The following is a 24988-nucleotide window of genomic DNA, read 5'->3' as shown; positions in this document are numbered from 1 at the left end:
CATCACCAAACTCCCCCAGCCCCCTGACAACCCCCTCCAGACCACCTCCTCTGATCTCTGCAACAGATTCACAGAATTCTTCCAAACCAAGATCGATACCATCTACCAGCAGCTCCAGTCTACTCCTGTGTCCCCCACACCTCCGGTTGTTAAACATGACCCTCTGCCCCATCTCACCTACTCCTTTTCATCCTTCTCCCTGGTGGACACTGACTCCATTATGGAGTTGGTGTCAGGCTCTAAGCCCTCTACCTGCTCTCTGGACCCTATGCCCACCACCCTGGTGAAGGCTGGCCTGCCTGCTCTCTGTCCTCTCATGGTAGACATCATTAACTCATCCCTGTCCACTGGTTCCGTCCCTGCTGACTTGAAGGTGGCAGCAGTCACCCCAATTCTCAAAAAACTGGACCCCTTTAACCTCAACAACTTCTGCCCCATTTCCAACCTCCCCTTCCTCAGCAAGGTCCTCGAGCACGCAGTAGCTGCCCAGCTACAGAGTCACATGGCCCACCATGACCTGTTCGAACCACTCCAGTCTGGGTTCATGGCTAAACATAGCACAGAGACCGCCCTGATCAAGGTAACAAATGACCTCCTCATGGCTGCTGATGCTGGCTACATCAACATCCTCATCCTCCTGGACCTCTCAGCTGCTTTCGACACCATCTCACACTCAATCCTCCTAGACCGCCTGGAAAGTGTCCTTGGCATCACTGGTACCCCTTGTCCTGGTTCACATCCTACCTTACCAACAGGTGGCAGTATGTTTCCCTCTGGGGGTCCAGGTCAGCTCCAGCACCTGTTAAACAGGGTGTTCCCCAGGGTTCGGTGCTAGGTCCGCTCCTTTTTATGATCTACCTCCCACTCGGTGATATCATAAGGAAACATGGCCTCCACTTCCACTCTTACGCAGACGACACGCAGCTTTACCTCCACACCAAACCCTCGGCTCCCCTTCCTCCCCCCTCCCTCACTGCCTGCCTACAGGACATAAAAACATGGATGACCACCAACTTCCTTCAACTCAACAGCAAGAAGACCGAATTAATAGTTGTAGCCTCCCCAGCCCTCCTCCAAAAGATCGACCACCTTGTTCTCTCAGTGGATGGCTACTCCATCTGCCCCTCCACGGAGGTAAGGAACCTGGGCATAATACTCGACTCAACCCTCTCATTTCACCCTCACGTCAAGTCTGTCACCAGATCTGCCTTCTTCCACCCTCACTCTCCGACGCCTCAGCGGAAACACTCATTCACGCCTTCATCACTTCCTGCCTCGACTACTGTAACGGAATCCTTCTTGGTGCTTCCAAGAAGGTTCTGGATCGCTTACAGAACGTCCAAAACTCTGCTGCGAGGGTCCTCACGCACACCAAACCCTGGCAGCACATCACCCCCACCCTGCAAAAACTCCACTGGCTCCCCATCAACTACCGAATCCCCTACAAGATCCTCCTCACCTACTAATCCCTGCACGGGTTGGCCCTTTCCTACCTGACCAACCTACTCCACCCCTACACTCCAGCACGAGGCCTCCACTCCTCCAACTCCGACCTCCTCACCATCCCCCGCACCAGGCGTTCCACACTGGGAGGCCGAGCTTTCGCTGTAGCTGCCCCCAGGCTGTGGAACTCCCTCTCCCCCTCCATCTGAGGCTCTGACACCATCAACCTCTTCAAAACGAACCAAAAAAAACCCACCTGTTCACACTTGCCTTCACGCAACACGGCCCGCTCCCAAGTAGCCCCCCCCCCACCCCTGACTCTTTTCTTTTAAGCCACAGACCCGTTTTTTTTTTTTGTTTTTTTTTTTTTTTTTTTTTTGTTAATTTCAACCACTTCATCCAATTGCACAGCACCTTGCTTCCTTTCTTTATCTTATTTGTTTTTTCCTGTTGTTACTATACACATATTCATATTCATAATTTTAAATTTTTTTTATCTTTTATTTTTTCAAATTTTTAATTTTTCCACCCTTTCCTTGTACAGTGTCCTTGAGTCTGAGAAAGGCGCTTCTCTCTTAAAATCCAATTTATTATTATTATTATTATTATTATTATTGAAATGAACAATTCAACTTCCTTATATAAAAAAATATTATAATTATTTTTTATTTATAAATAATTAAATATCGATACTTGGCGTCCCTGTATCGATACAGTATCGCCACGCAAAGTATCGCGATACTACTACGTATTACTACGTACTTTTTCCCCCCACCCCTAATGTGGGTAGTGTAGCGGTCTAAGCACTCGCCTGCCACCACAGAGACCCGGCAGTGGTACCTCTAGCTTGGTCAGACATCCCTACGAGCACAATTGGCAGTGTTTGCGAGTGGGAAGCCGGTGGGGAGTCCTGGTCGCCGCAACAGCCACTCCTAGTGGTCTTTTAGGGTGCCAGTTCAGCAAGGAGGGGATCTGGGGGAGATAACGTGAACCTCTGTGTGCATTACGCTCCCAGTGAAACTCCTATCTGTCATGTTAAAAGACGCAACTGGCGACTCCACGTGTATCGGAGGAGACATGTGGTAGTTCTACACCCTCCCCAGACAGTTAGAGGAGACATGTGGTAGTTCTACACCCTCCCCAGACAGTTAGAGGAGACGTGTGGTAGTTCTACACCCTCCCCAGACAGTTAGAGGAGACATGTGGTAGTTCTACACCCTCCCCAGACAGTTAGAGGAGACGTGTGGTAGTTCTACACCCTCCCCAGACAGTTAGAGGAGACATGTGGTAGTCTACACCCTCCCCAGACAGTTAGAGGAGACATGTGGTAGTCTACACCCTCCCCAGACAGTTAGAGGAGACGTGTGGTAGTTCTACACCCTCCCCAGACAGTTAGAGGAGACATGTGGTAGTCTACACCCTCCCCAGACAGTTAGAGGAGACATGTGGTAGTCTACACCCTCCCCAGTCCGTTACAACAGCGGCCAGGACCGTGGTACACAAGGAATTGGCATAATGACTAAATTGGGGAGAAAATGGAAGAAATGTTTTTTGTTGCATCATTTAGACAGTGAAGTCTAATGTATCTGTCTCTGTGTATCTCTCTCACCCACACACATCTCTCTCTCTCTCTCTCTCTCTCTCTCTCTCTCTCTCTCTCTCTCTCTCTCTCTCTCTCTCAATATTTTTCTTCCTCTTCTCTCACCCCTCCACCTATCATTCTTTCTGTCTCTTTATTTTTCTCTTTCTGTTGCTGTCGCAAACTGCTATCTTCTCTCTCTGTCTCTCCATTTCTTTCTCTGTCTCCCCACCCCTCTCTCTCCTCACCTCTCTATTTCTCTCACTCTCTTCTCTGCTGTCCTCCTGATGTATCACCTTTATCCTTCTTTACCCTCCTCCTCTCTACCACTCTTCTTGATTCACTATCTGTCTGTGTGTGTCTAACTGTCTATCTGTCTGTCTTTCTAACTGTCTTTGTGTCTATCTGTCTATATATCTGTCACTATCTGTGTCTGTCTTGTCTGTCTGTGTGTGTCTACCTATCTATCTACCTACCTGTCTGTCTACCTGTCTGTCTGTCAGCATAAACAGCGATGTCCAGTTCTGGAGGAGCAGTTGGTGGACCTGGTGGTCTACGCCATGGAGCGCTCCGAAACTGAGACGGACCACTTCGACACCGACATCGGGGGGACCAGCCAGTTACTATGGCAACACCTCTCATCACAGCTCATCTTCTTCGTGCTCTTTCAGTTCGCTAGTTTCCCTCACATGGTGCTGTCACTGCACCAGAAGGTAATAAACACTGTTTCAGTTGGCTAGCTTGTCTCATATAGGAGGTAATATAAACTGTTTCAGTTGGCTAGCTTGTCTCATATAGGAGGTAATATCAACTGTTTCAGTTGGCTAGCTTGTCTCATATAGGAGGTCATATAAACCGTTTCAGTTTTCATAATTTTGTCTCTGTACACCACCACAATGGATTTGATATGAAACAATTAGTACTGTCAGGCGATTAAAAAAATGTATCTAATTAATTACAGGATTTGTAAATAATTAATCGCATAACCATTTTATGCCTGATATTCTATATTCTATAATCATATTTCAAATTGCATGTGTCCGGATGGCATAATTCAGTACTGTATCTACAAAACCTTCTGTTTAATCATCTTCCATCTATTAATTTGCTTAGATTTTTCAGGTCTGGTCAATTTGAGCATGGTGTTATTCACAGTCAAAGCTAAAACATTTTTTATTGATATTCTCATTTGGTTCATTACAATTTACTCAAGCCTAGTAACAGACATAGTATTTCTTTCTTTATTTTTTAATCCTCTCTTTCTCAGATTTTTTTCTCTGTTTTTCTCCCTGTCCCAATTTAGTCGTTGTGCCAATTCCCCCCCTCCCCTACCTGGTTGTTGTGCACATGTTCTCCTACTGGTCGGTACAAGGGAACCCTGAAGTCATCCGCACGCTTCCTCCGACACGCGCAGCGACAGCCAGTGACTATTTTTTCACCTGGCAGCGAGGACTCTCATTGGTGAAGTGTAACGCGTGGGAGGTCACGCTGCCTTCATCAAGTCCTGCCTCCGCTGAGCAATCGCCCAGACCTGACCTGTAGGCGTCACTGTCCACAACGCCAGATTCCCACCCATGACTTGCCCTCCCCCTAACCCAGCCAAACGGGTTAGTATAGCGATCAGCCCAAGCCCCAAGCAATGCCGACTCTGGGAGTCGAGACCGCAGCCTCTTGCATTGGTGACGAGCGCAATCTACGCTACGCCACCTGACCGCTAGACACAGTATTTCTGACACTGGGAATACATTCCCTGAGATCCATAGATGTCCCTAGAATCAGATACCAAGAACATGCAAATGTACCATATTAAAAAAAAAAAGTCTGTAAATGTGTATTCTACGTTCTTATGGAATGTATGAGATAAAAAAAATAAAAATAAAAAAAACAGTATTAAAAAAAATATATAGAAAAATGTATCTAATTAACGTGATAAACTGACAGCCCTAGAAACAATCAATATGTGCATTAAGTGCAGACCTTCAGCTGTAATTTGAGGGTATTTACAATAAATCAGCTGAACAGTGTAGGAATTACAACAGTTTATATATGTGCATCCCCCTTTTTAAGGGACCAAAAGTAATTGGACAATTGGCTGTTCAACTGTTCCATGGTCAGGTGTGTGTTATTCTCTCATTACATTAAATTTTTTACATTTAGTCATTTAACTGACGCTTTTATCCAAAGCGACTTACAAGTTCTGTACGACAAGTCATCAGGAAGGGCACAACTCTATCAGCTGAGTAACAATGTTCATCAAAGTGTTGAGTGCTACAGTGTAGGTTAGTTTATTTAGTTAGTTTATTAAAAAAAAATGTAATACCTGGCTATTAACAAATTAAACATGTAACTACTTTTAATCAGTATTGCTTGTTAGGTGCTTAACAAAAAAAAGAAAAATTGTACATCTTGCCAAAAGGACTACAGTTGCAAATTAGCCAGGTGGCTAAAACTGGCCCATGTACAGTAATGTTGATTAATGTGTACTGTCCTTTTAAAACTGAAACTGAAACTTGAAAAGAAGAGTATGGAGAAGGAAAGTAACCGCTCATGATCCATAGCATACGACCTCATCAGTGAAGCATGGTGGTGGTAGTGATATGGCATGGGCATGTATGGAACTGGTTCCCTTGTATTTATTGATGATGTGACTGCTGACAAAAGCAGCAGGATGAATTCTGAAGTGTTTCAGCCAGGCAATATTACCAGATTAAACGAAATCCAGACTTCAGGCTAGAACCCATAGACATCACCAGATGCTGGTGGATTTGCAACCAAGTATTAAATGTGCCAATTTGATTCATGATTGTTAGTTTGTCTAATTCATTTTGGTCCCTTAAAAAAAATGTAAGCTGAAAGTCTGCACTTAAAGCAAATATTGAGTGTTTCATTTCAAGTCCATTGTAATTTGACAACGCCAAAATTGTGTCAATGTCCAAATATGTATGGACCTGACTGTAGAAGGTCTCAGCTTTTGAAGAGTTCTTGGACCCATACTACATTCTAGTTCCTCTTGCACTGAATGCTCTTTCAACAAATCAAATAAAACAACAGTGAACTTCTTCTCTCTCCTTCCAGCTGGCAGGTCGAGGTCTGATTAAGGGGCGGGATCATCTGATGTGGGTGTTACTTCAGTTCATATCAGGAAGTATTCAGAAGAATGCCCTCGCTGACTTCCTGCCCGTCATGAAGTTGTTCGACCTGCTCTACCCCGAGAAGGAGGTAGGAGAGAGAGTCATGTCTGCCTGCCATATTCCACATGGCTGTTGCGATCCGATTTTAGTATTTGGAATATTCTCTGTTGAGCCTGTCAGCCTGATAACTCATAGCAGTATCACTATGGGTGCTTGTCTAACTAGAGGCAATTATAAATAACATGTATGTCCCCCATGTGTCTGAATCACTTGTTATCAAATATAATATACCGTAATTTTCGGACTATAAGGCGCACCTGAATATAAGCCGCAGCAGCTAAATTGAATGATGTGTACATATATAAGCCGCACTGGACTATAAGCCGCAGGTGTTTTAATGTTTAATTACCATATGTAAGGGTTCGTGCACAGAGGGGATTGTCGGGAAAGAGATGGCTGTTTGAGGAAGCTCCCATTTATTAACATTTTTGTTTAAACAGTAACGGTAGCTAGGTACTAACGTTAGCTCACAGAACGATAGCCACATTAGCCAGCGCCAGCCTAGTACTAATGTTAGCTCACAGAACGTTAGCCACGTTAGTTAGCCAGCGCCAGCCAGGCACTAACGTTAGCTCACAGAACGATAGCCCGTTAGTTAGCCAGCGCCAGCCAGGCACTAACGTTAGCTCACAGAAGGATAGCCACATTAGTTAGCCAGCGCCAGCCAGGCACTAACGTTAGCTCACAGAACGACAGCTAGTTAGCCAGCGCCAGCCTAGTACTAACGTTAGCTCACAGAACGATAGCCACGTTAGTTAGCCAGCGCCAGCCAGGCACTAACGTTAGCGCACAGAACGATAGCCAGTGCGCCAGCCAGGCACTAACGTTAGCTCACAGAACGATAGCCACGTTAGTTAGCCAGCGCCAGCCAGGCATTAACGTTAGCTCACAGAACGATAGCCATGTTAGTTAGCCAGCGCCAGCCAGGCACTAACGTTAGGTCACAGAACGATAGCCACGTTAGTTAGCCAGCGCCAGCCAGGCACTAACGTTAGCTCACAGAACGATAGCCACGTTAGTTAGCCAGCGCCAGCCACGCACTAACGTTAGCTCACAGAACGATAGCCACGTTAGTTAGCCAGCGCCAGCCACGCACTAACGTTAGCTCACAGAACGATAGCCACATTAGTTAGCCAGCGCCAGCCAGGCACTAACGTTAGCTCACAGAACGTTAGCCAGCGCCAGCCAGGCACTAACGTTAGCTCACAGAACGATAGCCAGTTAGCCAGCGCCAGCCAGGTACTAACGTTAACTCACAGAACGATAGCCAGTTAGCCAGCACCTGCGAAATCGAATGCCAAACTGATGATATTAGGAGCTATCAGTAGCTAGATAACATTAGACAACGCCTCATGCATTAATAAACTAAAGTGAATAGTTCGTTGACTGGGTCATTTTGTTTAATGCTTCAGTTATGTTGAAAGAGGAGCTCTGAGCTGCTCATACACTAGACTCTTGCCGTAATGGTTTGTTGACGTGGGTCTGTGAGGAGGAGGGGCAAGGCGTGCACTGCTGCAGCAGATTTAGGAGTCTGATCTACGGTCACAGAGCTGAGGGAGCGCGCCCAGTTAGCTGTAAAAATCCATAGATTAGCCGCACCGTTATATAAGCCGCAGGGTCGAAAAAATGGGGGTAAAAGCCGTGGCTTATAGTCCGAAAGTTACGGTACTACTCTCTCTCTCTCTCTCTCTCTCTCTCTCTCTCTCTCTCTCTAGTGTATTCCTGTACCAGACATCAACAAGCCCCAGTCGACTCATTCCTTCGCTATGACCTGCATCTGGATTCATCTGCACCGCAAAGCCCAGAATGATGTCACCCCACTCCAGATCCCAATACCACACTCTCTCAAACTACACCACGAGTAGGTTAAACTACATATCCCTTAATAACACACTCTCAATCTACACCACGAGTAGGTTAAACTGCCTCAAACGACAGCATACTAGATAGGTTTTTCTGCTCCCTCTCTTTCCTTCTCTCTCTCCCTCCCTCTTCTCTCTCCTCCCTCCCTCTTACTCTCTCCTCCCTCCCTCTTTCCTTCTCTCTCTCCCTCCCTCTTCTCTCTCCTCCCTCCCTCTTACTCTCTCCTCCATCCGTCTCCTCTCTCTAGATTTCTTCAGCTGTCTCTGCGTAATAAAACCTTGGGGATGTCCGACTACAAGATCGCCCTGCTCTGTAATGCTTACAGGTGAGTCCTACAACCTCTGACCTCCACACAACCTGTTACACATGACTACAGGTAGCCCCATGACCTCTGACCTCCACACAACAAGTTATATACAAGACTACATGTAGCCCTACAACCTCTGACTCCACACAACACGTTATACATGACTACAGGTAGCCCCATGACCTCTGACCTCCACACAACACGTTATATACAAGACTACATGTAGCCCTACAACCTCTGACCTCCACACAGCATGTTATACATGACTACAGGTGAGCACTGTACAATATATCATTTTTTTTTGTCTAAATACTCAGGGCTAGATCCACAAAGAATGGATTGCACGGTGCTAATTGCACCCTTACTTACAATCATTAATTGGAAAATGGGGGACCCTGATGTAAACAAGACAAAAGTATTTCTCTGGTCTTCATCCCCTGTGTATTGAGCCGTACTGTATTGTACCCATTCTGCAATCTGTTAATAAAATGTTCATTCAATCAATCACCGCGCAGGTGATTGATTAAATTATTATTAATATTAGCAGTGAAAAAGTTTCTACTTTCCTACCTTCTCCTCTCCTGTCCTTTACTCGCTTCTCTTTTTCATTCCTCCTCCCCTCCAATCCCCTCACCTCCCCTCTGCTCCTCTCCTCTCCAATCCCCTCATCTCCCCTCTGCTCCTCTCCTCCTCTCCAATCCCCTCATCTCCCCCTGCCTCCTTGCTTCCTCTTTTCACCTCTCCTCCCCTCCTCTCCTCTTTTCACCTCCACTACCCTCTCCTCAGTACCAACTCTGAGTGTTTCACTCTGCCCATGGGTGTGTTGGTTGAGACCATCTATGGGAACGGGTCAATGAGGATCAACCTTCCAGGGACCAACTGCATGGCTTCAGGATCCGTCACACCTCTACCCATGAACCTCCTAGACTCTCTGACCGTCCATGCCAAGATGAGGTAGGTAGGGAGGGAGGGGGGGATGGGCCGATGGATGGATAGATATATGGATGGTATACATTGTGTTGTTATTGTGATTATGCAATCGGAATGTAATATAAATCTTTCCTGTTTACATTTTTTATTTATTTTTATTGTTTATTTTATGATCTTATAATCATTAAAGGGGAACTATCTTATAAATGGCCTTTTTCAGTGTTTAGCATTGTTTCCTAGCTATGTGGACTTATATTAATATGATCTATGTCTCTAATTCTCATATTGGCACATTCTTCCAATTCTCCTCTCACAATATTCACCCTCACTGAACTGAGTCATCTGAAAATGTGCTGATTTGTGATGTCAGAGAGACACCGCTGCATGATAACTCGTGTGGCTGCTGAGACTCGTACCCACTCCACACAGTCAGCTCAAAACGGCTTAAGATCTTGAGGTAGAAAAATGCTGTTTTTGAGGACTTGATTAGAAATACAAAACAATGAATTAAAAAAAAAATTAAATTACAGAAGTGTTCCATAAACTCACAGGCATTGTGTAAAAGTGCCCAAACAGTGAAAGAAATAGTAAAATAGTTCCCCTTAAATTTTACAAAAATTACAATAAAGCTGTTTGAATTGAACTGGGCAGCATGTTATCGATCCTCTCTCTGTCTCTATCCATCTCTCTGTAGTTTGATCCACAGTATAGCTACTAGGGTGATCAAGCTAGCCCATGCTAAGTCCAGCGTGGCCCTAGCTCCTGCCCTGGTGGAGACCTACAGCAGGCTGCTGGTCTACATGGAGATAGAGTCTCTGGGCATCAAGGGATTCATCAGTAAGTCATAGTATTATTTTTTTGTGATCAAATCTTTTTTATTTTTCATTTTTCAAACATGAAACAACACAACTCACAACACAATAATAACAATAATACATAAACGACATCCAAAAACATAAACTAACAACAATGATTAGACAATAAATTAGACGGATTACACATTTACATACATAACCAGTCAAAATAAGTTGTCACAAAGTATAAGGAAATTGATAGTCAAAATAAGTTGTCACAAAGTATAAGGAAAATAAAACATTTACTATAAAACGGGCTTCCCGAGCCCCCTCCCAGGCCCGGCAGCCGCAAGCCACAACCCCGGAGGATCCACAGCCCGGCCCCCCCGCAAGCCAAAGCACCACGCCTCTTTAGTGCCTCGACCCGCAGAGACCCCGAACCACGGCCCCCACCAGACCCAGACCAGAAGGGGGTCAGAAAATATACATAGGACACCAAAGAATGAAAAATAATAAATAAAACAAAAACAAAAAAAACACCAACATACATGAATATTCGCTCGTTCTCCCACCCCCCCACCCCCCTCTCGCCCCAGGACCCCAACGTGAGACATTCACATAATACCTTATTCAGTACTTAATTTCCAAAGTGATATGCGTTCTTTTAGCTTTTCCACCACAGCCAACCAGACCGCGATATTGGCTTCATTAACACCTATGACAAAGTCATAGTATTATTAGTATTATTACTAGTAATAGTATTATTGTTATTATTATTACTACTACTATTATCATTATTGTTGTTATCATCGTCGTTGTTGTTCTTGTTGTTATTATTATTATTATCATCAGTAACTTAGGTAACATCTGACCTGAGATCAGCTGAAACACACACCGTATACACCAAGAACACAACATTACTTAAAGACATGGGTGGTCTCCGGCAATGGCAAGGAGTAAAAATTTGACTGGTACGGTCCTTTAACACTTTGGATGCCACGGGTCCCGTGGTTTAAAAGCAAGCGTATGCCACCACCACCCACTTCAATGATAGAGCACTCATTTGTGAACGCATTTACTATATCTTAAATTATGGCTATGTGTCTAATCTGGCCGTCGCTTATCAATGACTTGTTTGCAGTCAACATTGTCGAAACGGATTGTTTTTTAATCGGTTCATTTCCGTTTTATACCATTTTGAAAAACGCTCTTTTCTTGAAACTTTCAGAAGATTCTGTGATAAACGCCCTTTACTGTAATACACAAAACACGTTGTCATTTTTCGGCCTATTTATGAATAGTTTTCATAAAGTGATCGCCATTCCAAATATCGATTGCGTTTATTGATCCAGCGCTGGGTGGTCGAAACATCGATTCCACGCTGTTCTGATGGTCCAGAATGAATCCGATCGTCTCGGGTGACTTGTCTGAGAAGTAAAATGAGGAAGCAGGATTATTTTTTTCATGCTTTTCATTCAGTCTAATCCAATAGGGTGCAGTACCACAGGGAGAGACGATAGGGGGCGGTATTTTCCCAATGGAGCTCAGAGAGCTTAACACAATGGCCGCCAACAACGAGTTAACTCGTTATAGCCCGCCAATTGAATTCAGCCAACGAGTATACTCGTTATTATGATCGTTATTTCTTTTATTCGCTATTTCCATTCATAATTCATCCTGCTGTGCTGTGGGAATGTGTGGCACTCTGTCTGAGATCGCAACGGTCCGATACCGCCACCTGGTGGTATGCGGCCGATGTTGCACTTACTTTCTGAAGGAAGCTTGACTCTGTGCGTCAGTGAATGTCTTCCGGGCGGAGTTATCTTGTAACGTGGATCAAGATACACACTCGATTGCATTGAATCGCCTTCGGGACGCCAGAATCATTATGCTTTTGGGACTTATGGCGTGGGCCAAATGGACATACGATCTAGCAGATGGCAATCAAATAATTGGAATATTCTTTTTGCAGTCTCATCGGCCACAGCCAGGTAAGAGCAATCTAACGTTAATTTCAGCTTGATTGTCCATTGCCATCAGAGCCATCGCTCTGATCAACGTATGCTGTTGTACTAACGAATGCCGTTATTGACAATCAATGAATCATAAACGACCCCACCCCCCTTTCCTGCATGCATGATGGAACATAATATACCGATCATATGCATTTGAATTTTTTATTGTAGCGTGTATAGGGACGAAATGCCAATGGATTAACACTTTGATCGCCATGGTTAAATTCATAATTTACCATCCCTCGCCATCTCTATTTGTCTATGGAGAAGTTCCCCTTCTTTGCAGGGCTATAACTTTTTAAATTGTATTGCTAAATTGACATTATTATGGCCCATTCAATGTCCTATATCTATTGTTCAGGGTGTAGCAACGTTATACTTTTTCATTCACATATTCATACTAAAATACGGTCTAAAGTATAAGTATGTTTTTATCGTTTTCTGCAGCTTTCTCCAGAACGTGATTTATAGCTCCAAATGCATTATATTGATGATGAAATACAGTTTGATAGCAATCGGCGCGAGATAAAAAATTTCAACTGGACGTGGTTCTAGAAGTTACTACGTATCATCTGATGTTGACCGGATGGGCGGGGGGTCGTTTATAATTCCGTGGGCAACGTTATATCATTCATCTAGTGTGGGTGATATGATCATCAGAGCAGTTAGTAAAGAACACGTTGGAAAATAATGCTGGATCTTACCGTATCTTCCTCGCGCCGTTGGGCGATGAGCGTGGAGCAGAGATATTCCTATTATGGGATGTCGAAATACCCGATCCATCTCCAGGTTGTATAATAGTATACCGTAATTCCTCTAATAGTAACCGGGTCTCAAATACAAGCCGGGTCTCTATTAATGGCCGGGTGCGCTCTTGAGCTAAGCAATTATAAGCCGGCCTCCTAATACAAGCCGGGTTACTAATATACTGAGCTGCATACTGAGCTAGTTACTTGATTTCACTTTGAAAACGTTGAAATGACCAGTGACCACCTGTAATTGCACTGTTTACTATTTCATACAGTACTTGGTTTCAATAAATGAACCCAGTACATTTTACTGGGTTCAAACTGACACAAAATGTTGATTTATTCATTATGATCCGTTTGAAAATTTGAAATATAGGCCTCCCTCTTATACAAGCCTCCTCCTAATACAAGCCTGGTACCCGCTACAGTTGAAACAAATACAAGCCGGGGTTACTATTAGAGGAATTACGGTATACGTCCAAATCATGTTTGTCGAGTTATTTGCACAGATCGGTGTTCACTGTGTCAAGATGGAGTCCTGCTAATGATAGCGAGTGCCCGGACGAAATATGGATGAGCACCACTTCATCCACATGACTTCCTGTTGGGCGATCTGCCGATCGGCCACCAGATGGCGCTCTTGAACCGTTAGAGAGTTGAGTGGAGCTCAGCAGTATATCTCAGGTCCCCGGAGGAGAAATATGATTTCGATCACAGATTTTTGAAATATTGATATCAAAGACGTGTTACGGCGTCTTCGGCAGAATGAGCATGGCGGGCAATGACTAGTTTCGGCGTTTCCGGCGATTAAAGTGTTAAGTATAATATGCGTCGCGGCCTATTACTAGCGTTCCTGGAATTATCCTAGACCACTCTAAAACTATACTTATATTCACCACGGTATAAAACGACAATGTATGGATGGAAAAAATATTCCTTTTTCATATCTTGAACGATAGATACCCGATGTCAAATGGGCCATAGTATTGCATATATAGCTATAATATTTAAATAGTTATAGCCCTGCAAACAAGGTGAGCGACTCCCACCGTTTACAGTGATGGCGTTAGCTGCTAAGGATGAGGATAATAGCCGGCAGCCAATGTTTTAAAGACCCTAACCCTATCAAAACAACAGTCAAAGTGTATATTTTCAGCACTACGTTTGTTTACAAATTATTTTAAGTGTCATTACCTAAATATAAGTTTATAGAATTCTCTGTGCATTGCATCGGAAACCAGATGATATAGATATGAGGAAATGACGCCATCATGAAGTCGTTGTAGTCCTAAGAAAAAGGAGACGCAGGGCTTTCGATGGACATCAATATTTCATAAAACTACACTACCCAGCTCACACCTGTCAAACTTGGAGCCGCTTGACATGAAAATGATTTCTGAACGTTATTTTCGTGATTATATTTCACAGGTCGAACAAACCTGAATGTTATTGCCATAAAATACAACTTATATTGTTTCTGGTGGATGGTGGAGCTATGGACATTATGCAAAAGTAACTGTACTTACAGTAGATTTTCATTCAGTCTAATCCAATAGGGTGCAGTACCACAGGGAGAGACGATAGGGGGCGGTATTTTCCCAATGGAGCTCAGAGAGCTTAACACAATGGCCGCCAACAACGAGTTAACTCGTTATAGCCCGCCAATTGAATTCAGCCAACGAGTATACTCGTTATTATGATCGTTATTTCTTTTATTCGCTATTTCCATTCATAATTCATCCTGCTGTGCTGTGGGAATGTGTGGCACTCTGTCTGAGATCGCAACGGTCCGATACCGCCACCTGGTGGTATGCGGCTGATGTTGCACTTACTTTCTGAAGGAAGCTTGACTCTGTGCGTCAGTGAATGTCTTCCGGGCGGAGTTATCTTGTAACGTGGATCAAGATACACACTCGATTGCATTGAATCGCCTTCGGGACGCCAGAATCATTATGCTTTTGGGACTTATGGCGTGGGCCAAATGGACATACGATCTAGCAGATGGCAATCAAATAATTGGAATATTCTTTTTGCAGTCTCATCGGCCACAGCCAGGTAAGAGCAATCTAACGTTAATTTCAGCTTGATTGTCCATTGCCATCAGAGCCATCGCTCTGATCAACGTATGCTGTTGTACTAACGAATGCCGTTATTGACAATCAATGAATCATAAACGACCCCACCCCCCTTTCCTGCATGCATGATGGAACATAATATACCGATCATATGCATTTGAATTTTTTATTGTAGCGTGTATAGGGACGAAATGCCAATGGATTAACACTTTGATCGCCATGGTTAAATTCATAATTTACCATCCCTCGCCATCTCTATTTGTCTATGGAGAAGTTCCCCTTCTTTGCAGGGCTATAACTTTTTAAATTGTATTGCTAAATTGACATTATTATGGCCCATTCAATGTCCTATATCTATTGTTCAGGGTGTAGCAACGTTATACTTTTTCATTCACATATTCATACTAAAATACGGTCTAAAGTATAAGTATGTTTTTATCGTTTTCTGCAGCTTTCTCCAGAACGTGATTTATAGCTCCAAATGCATTATATTGATGATGAAATACAGTTTGATAGCAATCGGCGCGAGATAAAAAATTTCAACTGGACGTGGTTCTAGAAGTTACTACGTATCATCTGATGTTGACCGGATGGGCGGGGGGTCGTTTATAATTCCGTGGGCAACGTTATATCATTCATCTAGTGTGGGTGATATGATCATCAGAGCAGTTAGTAAAGAACACGTTGGAAAATAATGCTGGATCTTACCGTATCTTCCTCGCGCCGTTGGGCGATGAGCGTGGAGCAGAGATATTCCTATTATGGGATGTCGAAATACCCGATCCATCTCCAGGTTGTATAATAGTATACCGTAATTCCTCTAATAGTAACCGGGTCTCAAATACAAGCCGGGTCTCTATTAATGGCCGGGTGCGCTCTTGAGCTAAGCAATTATAAGCCGGCCTCCTAATACAAGCCGGGTTACTAATATACTGAGCTGCATACTGAGCTAGTTACTTGATTTCACTTTGAAAACGTTGAAATGACCAGTGACCACCTGTAATTGCACTGTTTACTATTTCATACAGTACTTGGTTTCAATAAATGAACCCAGTACATTTTACTGGGTTCAAACTGACACAAAATGTTGATTTATTCATTATGATCCGTTTGAAAATTTGAAATATAGGCCTCCCTCTTATACAAGCCTCCTCCTAATACAAGCCTGGTACCCGCTACAGTTGAAACAAATACAAGCCGGGGTTACTATTAGAGGAATTACGGTATACGTCCAAATCATGTTTGTCGAGTTATTTGCACAGATCGGTGTTCACTGTGTCAAGATGGAGTCCTGCTAATGATAGCGAGTGCCCGGACGAAATATGGATGAGCACCACTTCATCCACATGACTTCCTGTTGGGCGATCTGCCGATCGGCCACCAGATGGCGCTCTTGAACCGTTAGAGAGTTGAGTGGAGCTCAGCAGTATATCTCAGGTCCCCGGAGGAGAAATATGATTTCGATCACAGATTTTTGAAATATTGATATCAAAGACGTGTTACGGCGTCTTCGGCAGAATGAGCATGGCGGGCAATGACTAGTTTCGGCGTTTCCGGCGATTAAAGTGTTAAGTATAATATGCGTCGCGGCCTATTACTAGCGTTCCTGGAATTATCCTAGACCACTCTAAAACTATACTTATATTCACCACGGTATAAAACGACAATGTATGGATGGAAAAAATATTCCTTTTTCATATCTTGAACGATAGATACCCGATGTCAAATGGGCCATAGTATTGCATATATAGCTATAATATTTAAATAGTTATAGCCCTGCAAACAAGGTGAGCGACTCCCACCGTTTACAGTGATGGCGTTAGCTGCTAAGGATGAGGATAATAGCCGGCAGCCAATGTTTTAAAGACCCTAACCCTATCAAAACAACAGTCAAAGTGTATATTTTCAGCACTACGTTTGTTTACAAATTATTTTAAGTGTCATTACCTAAATATAAGTTTATAGAATTCTCTGTGCATTGCATCGGAAACCAGATGATATAGATATGAGGAAATGACGCCATCATGAAGTCGTTGTAGTCCTAAGAAAAAGGAGACGCAGGGCTTTCGATGGACATCAATATTTCATAAAACTACACTACCCAGCTCACACCTGTCAAACTTGGAGCCGCTTGACATGAAAATGATTTCTGAACGTTATTTTCGTGATTATATTTCACAGGTCGAACAAACCTGAATGTTATTGCCATAAAATACAACTTATATTGTTTCTGGTGGATGGTGGAGCTATGGACATTATGCAAAAGTAACTGTACTTACAGTAGATTTTCATTCAGTCTAATCCAATAGGGTGCAGTACCACAGGGAGAGACGATAGGGGGCGGTATTTTCCCAATGGAGCTCAGAGAGCTTAACACAATGGCCGCCAACAACGAGTTAACTCGTTATAGCCCGCCAATTGAATTCAGCCAACGAGTATACTCGTTATTATGATCGTTATTTCTTTTATTCGCTATTTCCATTCATAATTCATCCTGCTGTGCTGTGGGAATGTGTGGCACTCTGTCTGAGATCGCAACGGTCCGATACCGCCACCTGGTGGTATGCGGCTGATGTTGCACTTACTTTCTGAAGGAAGCTTGACTCTGTGCGTCAGTGAATGTCTTCCGGGCGGAGTTATCTTGTAACGTGGATCAAGATACACACTCGATTGCATTGAATCGCCTTCGGGACGCCAGAATCATTATGCTTTTGGGACTTATGGCGTGGGCCAAATGGACATACGATCTAGCAGATGGCAATCAAATAATTGGAATATTCTTTTTGCAGTCTCATCGGCCACAGCCAGGTAAGAGCAATCTAACGTTAATTTCAGCTTGATTGTCCATTGCCATCAGAGCCATCGCTCTGATCAACGTATGCTGTTGTACTAACGAATGCCGTTATTGACAATCAATGAATCATAAACGACCCCACCCCCCTTTCCTGCATGCATGATGGAACATAATATACCGATCATATGCATTTGAATTTTTTATTGTAGCGTGTATAGGGACGAAATGCCAATGGATTAACACTTTGATCGCCATGGTTAAATTCATAATTTACCATCCCTCGCCATCTCTATTTGTCTATGGAGAAGTTCCCCTTCTTTGCAGGGCTATAACTTTTTAAATTGTATTGCTAAATTGACATTATTATGGCCCATTCAATGTCCTATATCTATTGTTCAGGGTGTAGCAACGTTATACTTTTTCATTCACATATTCATACTAAAATACGGTCTAAAGTATAAGTATGTTTTTATCGTTTTCTGCAGCTTTCTCCAGAACGTGATTTATAGCTCCAAATGCATTATATTGATGATGAAATACAGTTTGATAGCAATCGGCGCGAGATAAAAAATTTCAACTGGACGTGGTTCTAGAAGTTACTACGTATCATCTGATGTTGACCGGATGGGCGGGGGGTCGTTTATAATTCCGTGGGCAACGTTATATCATTCATCTAGTGTGGGTGATATGATCATCAGAGCAGTTAGTAAAGAACACGTTGGAAAATAATGCTGGATCTTACCGTATCTTCCTCGCGCCGTTGGGCGATGAGCGTGGAGCAGAGATATTCCTATTATGGGATGTCGAAATACCCGATCCATCTCCAGGTTGTATAATAGTATACCGTAATTCCTCTAATAGTAACCGGGTCTCAAATACAAGCCGGGTCTCTATTAATGGCCGGGTGCGCTCTTGAGCTAAGCAATTATAAGCCGGCCTCCTAATACAAGCCGGGTTACTAATATACTGAGCTGCATACTGAGCTAGTTACTTGATTTCACTTTGAAAACGTTGAAATGACCAGTGACCACCTGTAATTGCACTGTTTACTATTTCATACAGTACTTGGTTTCAATAAATGAACCCAGTACATTTTACTGGGTTCAAACTGACACAAAATGTTGATTTATTCATTATGATCCGTTTGAAAATTTGAAATATAGGCCTCCCTCTTATACAAGCCTCCTCCTAATACAAGCCTGGTACCCGCTACAGTTGAAACAAATACAAGCCGGGGTTACTATTAGAGGAATTACGGTATACGTCCAAATCATGTTTGTCGAGTTATTTGCACAGATCGGTGTTCACTGTGTCAAGATGGAGTCCTGCTAATGATAGCGAGTGCCCGGACGAAATATGGATGAGCACCACTTCATCCACATGACTTCCTGTTGGGCGATCTGCCGATCGGCCACCAGATGGCGCTCTTGAACCGTTAGAGAGTTGAGTGGAGCTCAGCAGTATATCTCAGGTCCCCGGAGGAGAAATATGATTTCGATCACAGATTTTTGAAATATTGATATCAAAGACGTGTTACGGCGTCTTCGGCAGAATGAGCATGGCGGGCAATGACTAGTTTCGGCGTTTCCGGCGATTAAAGTGTTAAGTATAATATGCGTCGCGGCCTATTACTAGCGTTCCTGGAATTATCCTAGACCACTCTAAAACTATACTTATATTCACCACGGTATAAAACGACAATGTATGGATGGAAAAAATATTCCTTTTTCATATCTTGAACGATAGATACCCGATGTCAAATGGGCCATAGTATTGCATATATAGCTATAATATTTAAATAGTTATAGCCCTGCAAACAAGGTGAGCGACTCCCACCGTTTACAGTGATGGCGTTAGCTGCTAAGGATGAGGATAATAGCCGGCAGCCAATGTTTTAAAGACCCTAACCCTATCAAAACAACAGTCAAAGTGTATATTTTCAGCACTACGTTTGTTTACAAATTATTTTAAGTGTCATTACCTAAATATAAGTTTATAGAATTCTCTGTGCATTGCATCGGAAACCAGATGATATAGATATGAGGAAATGACGCCATCATGAAGTCGTTGTAGTCCTAAGAAAAAGGAGACGCAGGGCTTTCGATGGACATCAATATTTCATAAAACTACACTACCCAGCTCACACCTGTCAAACTTGGAGCCGCTTGACATGAAAATGATTTCTGAACGTTATTTTCGTGATTATATTTCACAGGTCGAACAAACCTGAATGTTATTGCCATAAAATACAACTTATATTGTTTCTGGTGGATGGTGGAGCTATGGACATTATGCAAAAGTAACTGTACTTACAGTAGATTTTATTCACGGTCTTTGCTGCCCTGTAATCCAGATTTAACTCTGCCATTGGAAAAAAAGAGATTTGGTCCAATCCATAGATGTATGACTTGGTCATAATAGGCCTGCTATTCTATATTCATATATCAAATTGCATGTGTCCGGAGGGCAAAATTCAGTACTGCATCTACAAAAAACCCTGTAAATCATCTGCCCTTTATTCATTTGTTTAGATTTTTAGTACACTTGGGGGCGAATTCACAAAGAATAGATTGTGCGGTGCTAATACTAATAGCACCGTTAACTCCAATCGCGTCCAATGGCTCCGTCTTTGCGAGCCATTTACTAAAGATATAGTTATAGCCCATAGGTGTGCAATTTGCTCCTGATTTGCTCCAGCGCAGTTGGCTCGCGGAGAAGTTTGCACCTGGCAGCACTGTTGGCAGATCAGGGTTTCCGTTAGAAAAAATTGTTGCCGGTCTCCGTGACCTGCAAGATTTCAATCTACCGGACAAATGAGATTAATTCCGGTCATAGTTTATTGAGCTTTAAAACAATTGATAGGCAGGCAATATAAAGAATGTCATCCTCAAGGCATGTAGATTTATAATATTATTACTTAAAACTAGGCTACTTTTGCGTATACAGTCATTAATTAATATATTCCAAATAAAATAAGTCCCTCGATACTCCGTGCTGCTGCTGACTTGAACTAAAATAGACCGCGTATGTGGGCAGTCGGTCCGACACTAAACAGCAGTCTGTTATAATCACATTTTTATGAGCTAACGAATTCCGTTATATTGGACATTTGTATTAATTATATCAAGCGAAGAACTGAGAAAGCAGAGAGACGGCAACATTATCGTGGTTTGCGTGACGACTCTCTCCACCTCGCAACGACTTATTTGCAAAGAGTATGGCGCTGCAGAGAAGCTGATTTAGCTGTTATTGGCTCTTTTCTGGGAACCGCACAGCAGCGCCCCCCACCCAACATTGGCTGAAAATGGCCAAATTGGAGTACTGCTGGAATACTGCATTGTGCCGTTGCCTCTCTGGCTCTGCAGCTTCACACAAAAGTCCGCACACCAGCACTAAGCTCTCGCCGACAACGTCGTTGTCATTATTAGAAGCAACGAGGAAACAAATGTAATGATCGTTTCGTTCATCGCATAGGCTATTTAATTTTAGCCTATTTTAATACAATTCAAATAATCAAATTGTGCTTAGACTCAGGGAATTATTTTCACCGGACATTAAGACCGGAGATATTAAATAAGTCGGACTTCAACAGATTTTGCCGGTCAAAAACCGGTAATTACCGGCTAACGGAAACGCTGTGGCAGATATCAGGAAGGGGGGAAAATAAACCCGAAATGAGGGAGAGGGAAGCTCTTAAATCCAATGCACACAGTGGGCGATCTTTGCCAGGCAACCGATAGAATGTTATCGCTTCCATTGTTATGAATAAGAGAACCCACACAGGAAGAGATTTTCGAGCGACACAATGAGGAAATAACATGACTTCTACTGGTGTATCATTTGTAATATCAATTAATTTATCAATACATTCATTGATCAATAACCTATGTATTATTACTAGGGGTGGGAATCACCAGTTTCATCATGATACGATACGATATCGATTCTTTGGACAACGATACGATATTTGCCGATATCACAAAGTCTCTCACGATACAATACGATTAGATTAGATTCAGGTGCCTGCAATCGATATGAGATGATATCATATGCCCATTTAACACAATCAGTAACATTTAGATCAACTAAAAAAAGGTAACGAAAATATCATTTGACATTTGTATTTTTGAGCTCTTCCAGACATTTAAAGGAAAATCGTTTTGATATATTGAGCTTTAAACGTTAAGCTCCATTTTTTGGAACTCAAAACTCACAACCTAAAACCCCTCCCTCTCCCAAACCGTTCCTAAAACAATTTGTTGATGTTGCATGATCATGTATAGGCCTACATTTATTATGTATTATATTGTTTATGTTTAAATAACATTTAAACATCAAACTCCTCTAACCTCATCTGGTCTTTCCAAAGACGCGCGCACACACACACGCACAGAAAGGGAGAATGCTATGCTGTAACGTCTACACACTGCTACTGCTGTTGTTCTTGGGCGGATATGAGACTCGCCACAGGATTTTCAAAATAAGAGTATCGATATGAATCGATCTTATTACATTGCATCGATCCGATTCGATCGTTGATAATTACATCGATGTATCGTTCTGGATCGATGTATCGTCCCACCCCTAATTATTACCATGCTATTAGTACTTTATATGTGCTGCTTAATATAGCCTACATAAACAAATTTGTCTATTTATCGATACTCCCATCAATCGACAATCATGACGTTGCATTACTGCTGATCAGCACAGCTTTCAGGTTAACTGGTGAAATTTTTTTTTAAATTGGTAACGTTGGCAAGCTATAATCTCCAGATATGTTTTGGCCATTCGAGACCGTTTTTAAATGTTCAATATAACGAATTTCATTTGCTCATAATATGCTCGCAACGACACGTATGTGGGCCCTCTTGAGGATGATTTGCCCACCTGCGCAACGCGCCACTTGCCGACAAATACAATATATATATATCGAATTAAAGCCCTATTTGTTGCCTGTCGATGGCCCTTTCAGGTGACAAAATCCGTTCAATCATTTGGCGATCTCGAGAATTATTGGACAGGGTTGTAACTAGGGGTGGGACGATACATCGATCCAGATCGATATATCGATCTATTATCAATTATCAAATAGGATCGATGCAACGTAAAAAGATCGATTCATATTGCGATACTCTTATTTTGAAAATCCCCTCGTGAGCATATCCGCCCGCCCGGCTGGCTGCAACAACAACAGTAGCTCAGCGCAGCTCAGCGTGTGTAGACGTTAGACAGCATTGCTTCAGAGTCCGCCTATTTTGCCCGAAATAAGTGCCTGTTGTTTTTTTCCCCACAAGGGGTCAAATGCATCTAACATGCTTTCCATCCTTGCCATTCCTTTATGCCCACGTCGCGTTAAATTACGAAATTAACGTTACGTTAGCGTGAGCTAACTAAGCTAAGCTGATAGAGAGAGCAGCAGAGGTCCACTAGGGACTGGGAAGGAGGGGGGGTTACTGCATTCTCGAGATAGCCCCACTAACAGGATCTGGCCGGTACTGCACCTTCTGACTCCCAATATGCCTTTTCCAGCCAAAATACTAGGGGTGGGACAATACATCGATCCAGATCGATATATCGATCTATTATCAATAATCAAATAGGATCGACGCAACGTAAAAAGATCGATTCATATTGCGATACTCTTATTTTGAAAATCCCCGCAAGTCATATCCGCCGGCGCCCAGTATTGTGAAACTCCGTGTAGACATTACAGCAGTGTTTGCGTCTGCTGTAAAGCACTACAGAGCGTCTATTTTGCGAGCCGATATAAGTCTGTGCAGTTTCTTCCCCGCAACGGGTCAAATGCATATAACAGGCGTTGCATTGTCGCCATTCCTTTATGCCAACGTCGCGTTAAATATCTAAATGAACGTCGCGTTGGCTGCTTAAAAGCTAAGCAGCTAACCGTGAGAGAGAACAGGAGAGGAGAGAGGGGACTTGGAAGGAGGAGGGGTGGGGGCTGTGGGGGACTGTGTGTGTGTCTGTGTGTGTCTGTGTGTGTTAAAGCTCAATATATAAAAACAAAAGTGAACAGGAGGTCTATTTGTATTAAAAACAATAGATTGTTTTTCATTTAAATGTTTGGAAGAGCTCAAAAATAAATACATCAATTGATATTTCCGTAGCCTTTTTTTAGTTGATCTAAATGTGACTGATTGTGTTAAATGGGCACATAATATCGCCTCATATCGATCGCAGGCACCTGAATTGAATCGTATCGTATCGTATCGTGGCAGACTTTGTGATATCGGCAAATATCGTATCGTTGTCCAAAGAATCGATATCGTATCGTATCGTGATGAAACTGGTGATTCCCACCCCTACAAAATACAGCGCTGTGATAGGATATTAATATAGAAAAAAAACAAAAACTAACCAAAAACAGTGAACAGGAGGTCTATTTGTATTAAAAACAATAGATTGTTTTTCATTTAAATGTCTGGAAGCGATCAAAAATAAAAATGTCAACTGATATTTCCATTGCCTTTTTTTTGTTGATTTAAATGTTACTGATTGTGTTAAATGGGCATATAATATCGTCTCATATCGATCGCAGGCACCTGAATCGTATCGTATCGTGGCAGACTTTGTGATATCGGAAAATATCGTATCGTTTCGTGATGAAACTGGTGATTCCCACCCCTAGTTGTAACCAATGAGTGTGGCTTTCCAATGATACCCCACGTGGGGATGAGCGAATCAGGGATCTAGGTGAAAAGTCACGAGCAAAAACAGGAAGAGAAAAAAAACACTGAATACATTGGAGTCGATGAGAAAACTGAAACCTGCAGAGCTTTTAAAAATGTCTTTTGTTGACCAAAATCGCTCCTAATCACTCATTTCTGAACGGATATTTATGAAATTTGGACATGTATTACATAAGACTTCAGGCTATGGACTCAGAGTGTAAATTTTTTTGGGATATATACTTTTGGATATTGCAACTACTACAGCTCATTTGTTAGGGGGTGGGAACGCCGGTGGGTGGGGATTGGACGTTGTGGACAGCGACTCCTACAGGTCGGTTGGTGCGCCTGTACAGCAGAATCAGGAAGTATCGGGAGCAGCGTGAGCCTCCCACACGTTACTCCTCGTCACTGAGAGATCGCGCTGTTCAGGTGAAAAGATGCAACGGCTGCCTCCTCGTGTACCGGAGGGGACACGTGATGCAAGGCTTGGTCCTCACTGCAGCCGACCAGTGGGAGGCATGGTCTAGCAACGTTCGAGACAGGGGAGGGGAGAATT

At 42.9% G+C, this 24988-nt stretch overlaps 1 protein-coding gene across 1 annotated transcript in view; it reads left to right on the top strand.

The window, feature by feature from the left end:
- The window catches only part of med23 (mediator complex subunit 23), a 94814-nt gene that overhangs the window by 22992 nt on the left and 46834 nt on the right, over positions 1 to 24988 (top strand). Inside the window, exons 11-16 of the mRNA XM_084314433.1 lie at positions 3526 to 3735; positions 6098 to 6241; positions 7929 to 8074; positions 8324 to 8401; positions 9170 to 9337; positions 10008 to 10150. Coding sequence (XP_084170559.1) covers positions 3526 to 3735; positions 6098 to 6241; positions 7929 to 8074; positions 8324 to 8401; positions 9170 to 9337; positions 10008 to 10150 — 889 coding nt within the window. The remainder of the gene's footprint in view (positions 1 to 3525; positions 3736 to 6097; positions 6242 to 7928; positions 8075 to 8323; positions 8402 to 9169; positions 9338 to 10007; positions 10151 to 24988) is intronic.

This window comes from Notolepis coatsorum (assembly GCF_963971535.1).
Source record: "Notolepis coatsorum genome assembly, chromosome: 5".
Classification (NCBI taxonomy): Eukaryota; Metazoa; Chordata; class Actinopteri; order Aulopiformes; family Paralepididae; genus Notolepis; species Notolepis coatsorum.
Note: the sequence above shows the minus strand (reverse complement) of the source record. Positions and strands in the feature narration are given on the sequence as shown.